The sequence below is a fragment of the Nerophis ophidion genome, linkage group LG26, assembly GCF_033978795.1.
Source record: "Nerophis ophidion isolate RoL-2023_Sa linkage group LG26, RoL_Noph_v1.0, whole genome shotgun sequence".
In the NCBI taxonomy this organism is placed as follows: Eukaryota; Metazoa; Chordata; class Actinopteri; order Syngnathiformes; family Syngnathidae; genus Nerophis; species Nerophis ophidion.
Genome location: NC_084636.1, coordinates 5698737 through 5713101, shown reverse-complemented (window position 1 = coordinate 5713101; position 14365 = coordinate 5698737). Strand labels below are relative to the sequence as shown.

The window sequence follows — 14365 nt, the reverse complement described above, 5'->3', positions numbered from 1 at the left end:
ATGGCAGTGCCATTTCGGCATTTTTTTCCAAAACTTGAGTTGATTTATTTTGGAAAACCTTGTTACATTGTTTAATGCATCCAGCAGGGGCATCACAACAAAACTAGGCATATTAATGTGTTAATTCCACGACTGTATGTATTGGTGTTTATTGATAACGGGATCGGTAATTAAGAGTTGGACAATATCGGATATCGGCAAAAAATCCATTATCGGACATCTCTAGTGACAACCTCCTTAAACTTTTTTAATCAATCAGAAATATCAAGCAGCTAAAATGCGCCAAACATGGGTAAGTGTGGAGAGTGTTCTACATTTTCCCCATCGTGCACGCTTAATGGATTTATTTTGGACGTATTTTGGAAATTTTTATGGTGTTTGGATGTTTTTCATATTATCCACTATGTTGAGTGAGCAGGTTGTGTTATGTGTGTTGACATTTGTTAGTTGCATTTATTTATTTATTTTTCCATGCACCATGACTAGGGAAGGTTGTTTGGATAATGCTGTGCTTTTATCTCCAAGTATTTTCAAGGGTCGTTGATCTGACTTACTCACATTGTCCACCGGGTGGCAGCAAATATGTAGAATTCAGGACCGCCTGGTTTTTAAGATGAATTTGAAAGCACTTTGTGGAACTCATTGCATCTAATGGGCCAAATTGAAGAATAATCTTCAATGCTTCCACTGGCACCCATGAAGCTTTTTTACAAGCACCTTCTGTGTCTTGTTTACTCTGAGCACAAATCAAAAGTATGAAGTGGGAATGTCATTCTGAGCTACTACACAGTGAACATTGTTTTATGAACTACTAATCATTTAAGCTGCGTGTGCAGGTCATGTGAGGGAAAACGTTGAATATTCTTTCCTAACTTTCTAAGTCTGTCAAATGCTCCGTCCTTCCAGAATTTTTTCCAACCACATGATGACAGAAACAGCTCTCCCATTTTGTTCATGAAATAGGATCCAATGTGGAGTCACTGAGTGCCGTAAGCCTCATTTGGCTTTATGTGCAGGCTACCAAGACGTAGTGAGGGGGAATAGGAAGGCTGTGAAACTGTAATGAGAGTGTGGTGTTGTTAAATGTTTGATTATGGGTGGCTGAAGGTACATTAACAGATTATTTGCTTCTAGTGTGTGAGTCATCATCGCCATCTTGTGGATATGTCCTATATTTCAGTGTTTGACCATTTGTATGCCTGTTTGAATGTTTCAGGTTTGGTGGAGTTTGGTCCTAGTTTAAACTTGTGTATTACAACCACTGTAAAATTATGACTCGGAGTAGGGCTGGGCGATATGGCCTTTTATTATTATCTCGATATTTTTAGGCCATGTCATGATACATGATATATATCTTGATATTATATATATTTATATATATGTATGTGTATATATACATATATAATAAATACTTATATTTGTGTATATATATATATATATATATATATATATATATATATATATATAATATATATATATATATATATATATATATATATATATATATATAATATATATATATATACACACGTGTTTATATATGTATATTTATATATGTGTGTATTTATATATATGTATGTTTATATATGTATATTTATGTGTTTATTTATATATATATATATATATATATATATATATATATATGAATATTTATGTTTATATTTATATATATGTGTATATATTTATACATGTGTGTGTGTATATATGTGTATATATATATATATATACATTTATATGTATATGAATATATATATATTTATATATATATATATATATATTATATATATAACACTAAATTGACCCTAGTGTGTGAGTGTGAATGTTGTCTGTCTGTCTGTGTTGGCCCTGCGATGAGGTGGCGACTTGTCCAGGGTGTACCCCGCCTTCCGCCCGATTGTAGCTGAGATAGGCGCCAGCGCCCCCCGCGACCCCAAAAGGGAAAAAGCGGCAGAAAATGGATGGATTTACATATATATATATATTTATATATATATATATATATATGTATGTATGTATGTATGTATGTATGTATGTATGTATATATACTGTGGACGGGACTCTCTGCTGTGTTGGATCCACTTTGGATTGGACTCTCACGGTTGTGTTGGATCCACTTGTAGTGGATTTAAATGGGTGTCATTTAGATATTGTTTTATGGTGATTGGATGATTTTTCTAATATCCACAAAGTTGAATGAGCAAGTCGTGTTATGTTTGACCATGTTGGTTGAATTTTTGTGCTTGTTTAATTTTTTCCCCACACCATGACAAGTGAAGGTTGTTTGGAATGGGTCATATAAGTTAATGATATGCTGTATTGTGTGTAAGTTCGAATAATGGTTGAGTTACTTTCTTTGGACACCAGATGGCGACACAATAGTAACTCAGGCTGCCGTCTATTGCTTATTGATCTGCTGTCTTAAAGGCCTACTGAAAGCCACTACTACCCACCACGCAGTCTGATAGTTTATATATCAATGATGAAATATTAACATTGCAACACATGCCAATACAGTCTTTTTAGTTTACTAAATTGCAATTTTAAATTTCCCGGGAGTTTCGTCTTGAAAACGTCGTGTAATGATGACGTGTACGCAAGACGTCATGGGTTTTTAGGAAGTATAAGCGCTACACACACACAGCTAAATGTCGTCTGCTTTAACGGCATAATTATACAGTATTTTGGAGAAATGTGTTGCTGAATCTTTTGCAATTTGTTCAATTAATATTGGAGAAGTCAAAGTAGAAAGATGGAGTTGGGAAGCTTTAGCCTTTAGCCACACAAACACACGGTGATTCCTTGTTTAAAATTCCTGGAGGTGAAAATTTACTATGGATCAGAGCGCGGTCAAGCAAACATGAAACATGACGGAATATCAACCAGCAGGTTTCGGTGAGAAAATTCTGGTAAAAAAGTCGCTTCTTACCGGAGAAAAGCTGAGCTTGCCCTGTCCATAAAGCTGCCTTCAACTCCCCTGAGACACTGCGCGTCAACACACCCGTGGACGTACACCTCCGACTATCAGGTACTGTTAAACTCACTGAAACACTAGCAACACAATAGAAAGATAAGGGATTTCCCAGAATTTACCTAGTAAATGTTTCTAAAAACATCGGAATCCGTCCCAATGCAATCGCATTTTTTTTTTTATACCTTTTTTTTGTAGTCCGTCGCTATCAATATCCTCAAACACGAATCTTTCATCCTTGCCCAAATTAATGGGGAAATTGTCGTTTTCTCGGTCCGAATAGCACTTTTTGTTGGAGGCTCCCATTATAAACAATGTGAATATGTGAGGAGCCATCACACTTGCGACGTCATCGTCTGCGACTTCTGGTACAGGCAAGGCTTTTGTCTTAGCACCGAAAGTTGCGAACTTTATCGTGGATGTTCTCTACTAAATCCTTTCAGCAAAAATATGGCAATATGGCGAAATGATGAAGTATGACACATAGAATGGACCTGCTATCCCCGTTTAAATAAGAAAATCTCATTTCAGGAGGCCGTTAATGTTGGGACACCCGTGGACTTTAGCTCTGTTCCATGTCTGTTTTTTCTTTTCTTTTTTCTGCAAAATCAAACAACTGAATGAATATCCTCCATGATTGCTGATCCCATTTTTTTTTTTGCCAGGGATTGTCCTTGTAGTTTGCAGTTGTAAATATTTTCCCTTTCACATGTTGCTCAATAAGGTGACCAGATCAATCCAACTTTCGCGGGCCGCAAACGCGGTAATCCACTTTGATACCATTTTGTTCAGTTAATATTACGGAATGCCACGGGCATGGTACTAAAACTGACCCCCCTTTCTGCACTTTGGACTCCCCAGGTGTGCACCATTGTGGAGTATGTTGCCAAATGATGTAGCCCAGAGGTCAGCAACCTTTTTGAAAGCAAGAGCTACTTCTTGGGTACTGATTAATGCGAAGGGGCTACCAGTTTGATACACACTTAAATAAATTGACAGAAATAGCCAATTTGCTCAATTTACCTTTAATAATTAAATCTATTTGTATAAAAAATGGGCTTCACGGTGGCAGAGGGGTTAGTGCGTCTGCCTCACAATACGAAGTTCCTGCAGTCCTGGGTTCAAATCCAGGCTCGGGATCTTTCTGTGTGGAGTTTGCATGTTCTCCCCGTGAATGCGTGGGTTCCCTCCGGGTACTCCGGCTTCCTCCCACTTCCAAAGACATGCACCTGGGGATAAGCCCCTCCCACCTCCAAAGACATGCACCTGGGGATAGGCCCCTCCCACCTCCAAAGACATGCACCTGGGGATAGGTTGATTGGCAACACTAAAATGGTCCCTAGTGTGTGAATGTGAGTGTGAATGTTGTCTGTCTATCTGTGTTGGCCCTGCGATGAGGTGGCGACTTGTCCAGGGTGTACCCCGCCTTCCGCCCGATTGTAGCTGAGATAGGCGCCAGCGCCCCCCGCGACCCCGAAAGGGAATAAGCGGTAGAAAATGGATGGATGGATGTATAAAAAATTGGTATTTGTGGGACGGCGTGGCGCAGTGGGAGAGTGGCTGTGTGCAACCCGAGGGTCCCTGGTTCAAATCCCACCTAGTACCAACCTCGTCACGTCCGTTGTGTCCTGAGCAAGACACTTCACCCTTGCTCCTGATGGGTGCTGGTTGGCGCCTTGCATGGCAGCTCCCTCCATCAGTGTGTGAATGGGTAAATGTGGAAGTAGTGTCAAAGCGCTTGGAGTACCTTGAAGGTAGAAAAGCGCTATACAAGTACAACCCATTTATTTATTTATCATTTCTGTCCGTCATTCCGTTGTACATTTTTTTTCCTTTTACGGAAGGTTTTTTGTAGAGAATAAATGATTTAAAAAACACTTAATTGAACGGTTTCAAAGAGGAGAAAACACGAAAAAAATTAAAATTAAATTTTCTTTAAAATTCAAAATTCAACCGAAAAAAAGAAGAGAAAAACTAGCTAATTCGAATCTTTTTGAAAAAATTAAAAAATAATTTATGGAACATCTAGTAATTTTTCCTGATTAAGATTAATTTTAGAATTTTGATGACTTGTTTTAAATAGGTTAAAATCCAATCTGCATTTTGTTAGAACATATAACAAATTGGACCAAGCTATATTTCTAACAAAGACAAATCATTATTTCTTCTAGATTTTCCAGAACAAATTTTTTTTTTTTAATTCTAAATACTTTGAAATAAAATTTAAATTTGATTGTAAAGATTTTCTAGATTTGCCAGAATAATTTTTTTGAATTTTAATCACAAGTTTGAAGAAATATTTCACAAATATTCTTCGTCAAAAGAACAAAAGCTAAAATGAATAATTTAATTAAAATGTATTTATTATTCTTTAGAATAAAAAAATAAATGTACCTGAACATAGATTTAAATTGTCAGGAAAGAAGAGGAAGGAATTTAAAAGGTAAAAACGGTATATGTGTTTAAAAATCCTAAAATCATTTTTAAGGTTGTATTTTTTCTCTAAAATTGTCTTTCTGAAAGTTATAAGAAGCAAAGTAAAAAAATAAATGAATTTATTTAAACAAGTGAAGACCAAGTCTTTAAAATATTTTCTTGGATTTTCAAATTCTATTTGAGTTTTGTCTCTCTTAGAATTAAAAATGTCGAGCAAAGCGAGACCAGCTTGCTAGTAAATAAATACAATTAAAAAATAGAGGCAGCTCACTGGTAAGTGCTGCTCTTTGAGCTATTTTTTAGAACAGGCCAGCGGGCGAGTCATCTGGTCCTTACGGGCGACCTGGGCCCCACGGGCACCGCCTTGGTGACCCCTGATGTAGCCTATGCATATTAAACACTCCATGCTGTCATGACTTGTGTTCGTTAACCTGCCCTCCCTGCCTGCGTCTCTCCTCTCAGACAACCACCCTGGCTCTGCACCCATACTCCAGCTCGCTGCCTCCTCCTTCCAAAACCCCGGCGCCCCCCCTCACGAAACCAAAAGTAAGTCGTTCCGTGCTCGCCGTGCACCGCTTTGCTTTCATCATCAATTTTCTTTTTAAATGCAGACCATAGGTCGTCCTCCAGGGGGCAGCATTAACCCACATTGCCTCGCCAACAACCTGCATGCCAGAGTTTTATCTTATCTCTTCCATCCAGCACATCGCCCACCTAACGAGAACATTTAAAAAAAAAAAAAAGCCCATTGCCTCTGGAACTTGTTTGGCTTCATGCGTCCTCTGGTTTATCTCAGGAGGTTAGATTGTGGTTGAAATGAAGTGCACTCAGGGGAGTGTGTTGGTACAAATGTCTCCTGTTTACATTGTTTGTGGATCTGTGTATTCCGTCGTGTAATGGCCAGGCTTTCCTGCCTTCATGCAGCGTGGAGTTCACCTAAGGTTTCAGTGAAGAGAAATGAGTTTGATTTAACGCAGACATTCCTTCGGTCAACACAGCCGTCACTCCGTAAAGCTGGGGTGTCCAAAGTGCGGCCCGCAGGTAGTTTTAGGCACATTTTAAAAATACGAAAACATTTTAAAGCGTAAAAAGTGATATAAAAGAGCAAACGGGTGAACTGTAACAAGAAAATGTTGCAATGTTTACTCTAATAACACAAAGCTGCTATGCAGGCTGTTTCTTTCTTTAAAAAATAATAATGAATCAAAATCAATATCTTTATGAATTATTGACTTATTCAAGGCTCCAATTACGTTAAATTTTCCACTTTGACATATTTTTTGGGGGAAACGTTACATATTTTGTGTTTGCCATATTAAAAACTGTTTTTTTTAAAGAAGGGCCTAAAATGAACGAAGAAAAAACCTAAACAACAATAAAACTTATAATTGACGGATCGATCTGAAGTTGATCCCGAGATTATTGTGTTAAAAGTAAACAGTAAAAAAAAAGTATAATTTATTTAACACTTTAATGAGTAGGACCCTTTTCGATCCTCAATAATTGTAGTGTGATTTGTTTTTAAGTAGCGTTGCTCAAAAAATAATAATGAATCAAAATCAATGTCATTATGAATTATTGACCTATTCAAGGCTCCAATTACGTAAAATTTTCCACTTTGACATATTTTTTGGGGAAATGTTACATATTTTGTGTTTGCCATATAAAAAGCTGTTTTTTTTTTTAAAAGAAGGGCCTAAAATTAACGAAGAAAAAACATAAACAACAATAAAAGTTATAATTGACGGATCGATCTGAAGTTGATCCCGAGATTATTGTGTTAAAAGTAAACAGTAAAAAAAAAAGTATAATTTATTTAACACTTTAATGAGTAGGACCCTTTTGGATCCTCAATAATTTTAGTGTGATTTGTTTTTAAGTAGCATTGCTCAAAAAATAATAATGAATCAAAATCAATGTCATTATGAATTATTGACCTATTCAAGGCTCCAATTACGTTAAATTTTCCACTTTGACATATTTTTGGGGGAAACGTTACATATTTTGTGTTTGCCATATTAAAAACTGTTTTTTTTTTTTCAAAAAGGGCCTAAAATGAACAAAGAAAAAACATAAACAACAATAAAACTTATAATTGACGGATCGATCTGAAGTTGATCTCGAGATTATTGTGTTAAAAGTAATCAGTAAAAAAAAAGTATAATTTATTTAACACTTTAATGAGTAGGACCCTTTTGGATCCTCAATAATTTTAGTGTGATTTGTTTTTAAGTAGCATTGCTCAAAAAATAATAATGAATCAAAATCAATGTCATTATGAATTATTGACCAATTCAAGGCTCCAATTACGTTAAATTTTCCACTTTGACATATTTTTTGGGGAAATGTTACATATTTTGTGTTTGCCATATAAAAAACAGTTTTTTTTAAAAGAAGGGCCTAAAATGAACGAAGAAAAAACATAAACAATAAAACTTATAATTGACGGATCGATATGAAGTTGATCTCGAGATTATTGTGTTAAAAGTAAACAGTAAAAAAAAAAGTATAATTTATTTAACACTTTAATGAGTAGGACCCTTTTGGATCCTCACTAATTTTAGTGTGATTTGTTTTTAAGTAGCATTGCTCAAAAAATAATAATGAATCAAAATCAATGTCATTATGAATTATTGACCTATTCAAGGCTCCAATTACGTTAAATTTTCCACTTTGACATATTTTTGGGGGAAATGTTACATATTTTGTGTTTGCCATATAAAAAACAGTTTTTTTTTTTTCAAAAAGGGCCTAAAATGAACAAAGAAAAAACATAAACAACAATAAATTTTATAATTGACGGATCGATCTGAAGTTGATCTCGAGATTATTGTGTTAAAAGTAAACAGTAAAAAAAAAAGTATAATTTATTTAACACTTTAATGAGTAGGACCCTTTTCGATCCTCAATAATTTTAGTGTGATTTGTTTTTAAGTAGCATTGCTCAAAAAATAATAATGAATCAAAATCAATGTCATTATGAATTATTGACCTATTCAAGGCTCCAATTACGTAAAATTTTCCACTTTGACATATTTTTTGGGGAAATGTTACATATTTTGTGTTTGCCATATAAAAAACCGTTTTTTTAAAAGAAGGGCCTAAAATGAACGAAGAAAAAACATAAACAATAAAACTTATAATTGACGGATCGATCTGAAGTTGATCTCGAGATTATTGAGTTAAAAGTAAACTGTAAAAAAAAAAGTATAATTTATTTAACACTTTAATGAGTAGGACCCTTTTGGATCCTCACTAATTTTAGTGTGATTTGTTTTTAAGTAGCATTGCTCAAAAAATAATAATGAATCAAAATCAATGTCTTTATGAATTATTGACCTATTCAAGGCTCCAATTACGTTAAATTTTCCACTTTGACATATTTTTTGGGGAAATGTTACATATTTTGTGTTTGCCATATAAAAAACAGTTTTTTTTTAAAAGAAGGGCCTAAAATTAACGAAGAAAAAACATAAACAACAATACATTTTATAATTGACGGATCGATCTGAAGTTGATCTCGAGATTATTGTGTTAAAAGTAAACAGTAAAAAAAAAACGTATTAATTTATTTAACACTTTAATGAGTAGGACCCTTTTGGATCCTCAATAATTTTAGTGTGGGGCGGCATAGCTCGGTTGGTAGAGCGGCCGTGCCAGCAACTTGAGGGTTGCAGGTTCGATTCCCGCTTCCGCCATCCTAGTCACTGCCGTTGTGTCCTTGGGCAAGGCACTTTTCCCACCTGCTCCCAGTGCCACCCACACTGGTTTAAATGCAACTTAGATATTGGGTTTCACTATGTAAAGCGCTTTGAGTCACTAGAGAAAAGCGCTATATAAATATAATTCACTCACATTTGTTTTTAAGTAGCATTGCTCAAAAAATAATAATGAATTCAAATCAATGGTGTTATGAGTTATTGAACTTTTTAATGCCCCAATTATTATATAATCTCAAATATTCCACTTAAAAAAATTATTAGGTGAAAATATTGCATATTTTGTCATTTTTTCTATTAAAAAAAACGTTTTTTTTTTTAGACAGAATGAGCATACAACTTAAAGCTTTAAAATCATTATATTGACAGATAGACCTAATGTTGATCTAGAGCAGAGGTCAGCAACCTTTTTGAAAGCAAGAGCTACTTCTTGGGTACTGATTAATGTGAAGGGCTACCAGTTTGATACACACTTAAAAAAAATGTCAGAAATAGCCAATTTGCTCAATTTACGTTTAATAAATAAATCTATATATATATATATATATATATACATTAAAAAATGGGTATTTCTGTCTGTCATTCTGTCGTACATTTTTTCCCTTTTACGCAAGGTTTTTTGTAGAGAATAAATGATAAAAACACTTAATTGAACGGTTTAAAAGAGGAGAAAACGGGAAAAAAATGAAAATTAAATTTTGAAACATAGTTTATCTTCAATTTCGACTCTTCAAAATTCAATCAAAAAAAATTAAGAGAAAAACTAGCTAATGCGAATCTTTTTGAAAAAAGAATTTATGGAACATCATTGGTAATTTTTCCTGATTAAGATTAATTTTAAAATTTTGATGACATGTTTTAAATAGGTTAAAATCCAATCTGCATTTTGTTAGAATATATAACAAATTGGACCAAGCATTGTCTCTAACAAAGACTAATCATTATTTCTAGATTTTCCAGAACACAAAGATTTTAAAAGAAATTCAAATCACTTTGAAATAAGATTTAAATTTGATTCTAAAGATTTTCTAGATTTGACAATAATTTTTTTGAATTTTAATCATAAGTTTGAAGAAATATTTCACAGATATTCTTTGTCGAAAAAACAGAAGCTAAAATGAATTAAATTAAAATGTATTTATTATTCTTTACAATAAAAAAAATAACTTTACTTGAACATTGATTTAAATTGTCAGGAAGGAATTTAAAAGGTATATGTGTTTAAAAATCCTAAAATCATTTTTAAGGTTGTATTTTTTCTCTAAAATTGTCTTTCTGATAGTTATAAGAAGCAAAGTAAAAAAACAAATGAATTTATTTCAACAAGTGAAGACCAAGTCTTTAAAATGTTTTCTTGGATTTTCAAATTCTATTTGAGTTTTGTCTCTCTTAGAATTAAAAATGTCGAGCAAAGCGAGACCAGCTTGCTAGTAAATAAATACAAATAAAAAAATAGAGGCAGCTCACTGGTAAGTGCTGCTATTTGAGCTATTTTTAGAACAGGCCAGCGGGCGACTCATCTGATCTAGAGATTTGAAACTTGAATAATAATAAAAAAAATACTGAATAATGACACATTTTTAATATTTTTTTGACCAAAACCCTTTGGGGTCTTTGACCAAAGCCTGAGTGGAAGCCGAAATGTATATTTTTTAGACATATATTGTATTGTTTTTTAAAATAAAAAATATCAACATTTTTCAGTGTGCGGCCCTCAGTGTATAAAGTTTGGACACCCTTGCCGTAAAGGCTTTGTTTACCTTTTTGGCCCGCAGGCTACCCATCCCTCCGCATCGAGAAGAACGACCTGAGGAGCGTCACTCTCGCCGAGGCCAAAGCCAAAGTGAAAGACATCGCCATTTCCAGGGAGAGAGTCACTCTGCGAGACGTCTTGCACGAAGGTATTTTCTTTCTTTTTTTTTTTTGTTTTCTCCCCCACCCGCCCGCTCCCTTTCCCCTCTTAAAAAAAAAAAACACATTTGCTGTCTCGGATGTTGAAAGGGCTGAAAAGCGGGACGCATCTCCTCGCCGGGTTTTGTTTATGTTGGCACCGGCGGACCACAAGGCTCAGTCCATTTAACAAATACATGTCTAGTTTAAAAGCGGGTCTAAATGTGTGTTTACAGAAGACTGTAAACACACAATGTCAGTCAACGTCACTCAGGCTTTTGCATTGGCTGGATGGCTGCTTTGGACCTGGTGCAGCTTGGTCCTGGTGCACACGGACCCACAAGACTGTACTCTTCGGGGACTTAGTGTTATGTACATGTTACACTTTCAGGGGAAGCATATGTTTCAATTGCAGCCAAACCGTCTTGAAGGCCATTTTCAGCGTACATATTCTCTTAATTGCCCTTAGACATACACTATATTACCAAAAGTATTTACTCACATACAGTATGAACTTGAAGTGCCATCCCATGGAATTGTCCACAATGTTTTGGTATCCTGGAGCATTCAAAGTTCCTTTCAGTGGAACTAAGGGGCTAAGCCCAACTCCTGAAAAACCAACCCCACACCATAATTCCTCCTCCACCAAACTTAACACTCGGCACAATGCCAGTAGCCTTCTACTGGCAACCTCCAAACCAAGACCGGTCCATCAGATTGCCAGATGGTAAATCATAATTCATCACACCACCATCCTAAGTGTCGATTATGCAGCTCAGATTGAGAGATGGACGAGCAGGGGACAAGACAGGAGAACTGGAGTCTCATAGGAGGCGTCCTTATCCCCCCCACCATGCCTTCCTGCAGGACAATCCCCCAAAGTCTTGTATACGTATGTGTGAGTGTGTGTGCTGTAAGTAGGAGTAGAGGGCCTGGACATACCCCCCCAGCGGGAGGCAGCATGCAGGTGAAAAGGTATCTAATGCTTAAACCAAAAATAAAGAAAAGGTGAGTGCCCTTTATCTATCAATCAATGTTTATTTATATAGCCCTAAATCACAAATGTCTCAAAGGACTGTACAAACCATTACGACTACGACATCCTCGGAAGAACCCACAAAAGGGCAAGGAAAACTCACCCCCAGTGGGCAGGGAGAATTTACATCCAGTGGGACGCCAGTGACAATGCTGACTATGAGAAACCTTGGAGAGGACCTCAGATGGGGTCAACCCCCCCCCCCCCCCCCCCCCCTCTAGGGGACCGAAAGCAATGGATGTCGAGCGGGTCTAACATGATACTGTGAAAGTTCAATCCATAGTGGCTCCAACACAGCCGCGAGAGTTCAGTTCAAAGCGGATCCAAGACAGCAGGAAACCATCCCAAGCGGAGGCGGATCAGCAGCGTAGAGATGTCCCCAACCGATACACAGGCGAGCGGTCCATCCTGGGTCCCGACGAGCGGTCCATCCTGGGTCTAGACTCTGGACAGCCAGTACTTCATCCATGGTCATCGGACCGGACCCCCTCCACAAGGGAGGGGGGGACATAGGAGAAAAAAGAAAAGAAACGGCAGATCAACTGGTCTAAAAAGGGAGTCTATTTAAAGGCTAGAGTATACAGATGAGTTTTAAGGTGAGACTAAAATGCTTCTACTGAGGTAGCATCTCGAACTGTTACCGGGAGGGCATTCCAGAGTACTGGAGCCCGAACGGAAAACGCTCTATAGCCCGCAGACTTTTTTAGAGCTTTAGGAATCACTAATAAGCCGGAGTCTTTTGAACGCAGATTTCTTGCCGGGACATATGGTACAATACAATCGGCAAGATAGGATGGAGCTAGACCGTGTAGTATTTTATACGTAAGTAGTAAAACCTTAAAGTCACATCTTAAGTGCACAGGAAGCCAGTGCAGGTGAGCCAGTACAGGCGTAATGTGATCAAACTTTCTTGTTCTTGTCAAAAGTCTAGCAGCCGCATTTTGTACCAACTGTAATCTTTTAATGCTAGACATGGGGAGACCCGAAAATAATACGTTACAGTAATCGAGACGAGACGTAACAAACGCATGGATAATGCATGGATAATGGACAAAATGGAGCAAATTTTTGCGATATTACGGAGATGAAAGAAGGCCGTTTTAGTAACGCTTTTAATGTGTGACTCAAAGGAGAGAGTTGGGTCGAAGATAACACCCAGATTCTTTACCGTGTCGCCTTGTTTTATTATTTGGTTGTCAAATGTTAAAGTTGTATTATTAAATAGAGGTCGGTGTCTAGCAGGACCGATAATCAGCATTTCCGTTTTTTTGGCATTGAAGCTTAGCAAAGGCTAAGCAGAACAAAACTAAAACTGAAGTGACTGAAAGTCAACAAATACAGAATGCTGGACGACACCAAAAGCTTACAGCGTGTGGAGCAAAGACGGCGTCCAAAAAGTACAGCCGGACATGACAATTTACAATGTCCCCTCAAAGAAGGATTGCAACAACTTCAATAATTGATAGATAGTATTTTTCAGGAGAGTTCCCTAAGGAAAATTAAAATTCCAGCAGCACAGTACAAAATTCAGATTGAATTTTTAAAAAGTAGAAAATAAATAATGTGGGTATGAATGGAAACAAAATAGAAAAATATTACAATAAGAGTAAAAATAAAAAGCAACAATGAGAATAAAAATATGACAGTAAAATAAGAATATAACAAGAGAAAGTAGGCAGTAGTGACCATGTTATGAAAATGTATTGCACTGTTATTGTTTTGCATCCCCTGTCATGCTAGTACCCCTTTCTCCCCCAGAGTGGAGTTGTACAGTCTAATGGCGTGTGGGACAAAGGAGTTTTTGAGTCTATTAGTCCTGCACTCGGGATAAAGCAGTCTAGAACTGAACAGGCTCCTCTGGCTACTGATAACGCTATGCAGAGTGTGACTGGCATCATCCAGGATGCTCACCAGTTTGTCCACAGTCCTCTTCTCTGCCACCGTCCCCAGTGAGTCCAGTTCCATTCCGATTATAGAACCGGCCGGCCTGATCAGTCTCTCAAGTCTGGGGCTGTCCTTCTTAGATGTACTGCCCCCCCAGCACACTACCATGTAGTACAACACTGGCAACCACAGACTGGTAGTACTTCCGCAAGAGTTTTTTACAGATATTGAAGGAGTGCAGCCTCCTTAGGAAGTACAGCCTGCTCTGTCCTTTTCTGTACAAGTGGTCCGTGTTAACAGTCCAGTCCCGCTGACTGTCCACCCACACCCCAAGGTACTTGAATGAGTCCACGGTCTGTACCTCGACTCCCTCGATCACAATAGGTTGTGACCTTGGACTCGACCTGCCAAAGTCAATGACCAGCTCCTTGG

The 14365-nt window shown here is 36.9% G+C and overlaps 1 protein-coding gene across 3 annotated transcripts in view; it reads left to right on the top strand.

The window, feature by feature from the left end:
- The window catches only part of ryk (receptor like tyrosine kinase), a 131435-nt gene that overhangs the window by 59795 nt on the left and 57275 nt on the right, over positions 1–14365 (top strand). For all 3 annotated transcript variants that reach the window (XR_009804358.1, XM_061887889.1, XM_061887888.1), the window contains exons 8-9: positions 5867–5950; positions 10899–11024. Coding sequence is in view for 2 of the 3 variants with exons in the window: in XM_061887889.1 (XP_061743873.1) it covers positions 5867–5950; positions 10899–11024 (210 nt within the window). In the remaining variant the exon portion in view is untranslated. The remainder of the gene's footprint in view (positions 1–5866; positions 5951–10898; positions 11025–14365) is intronic.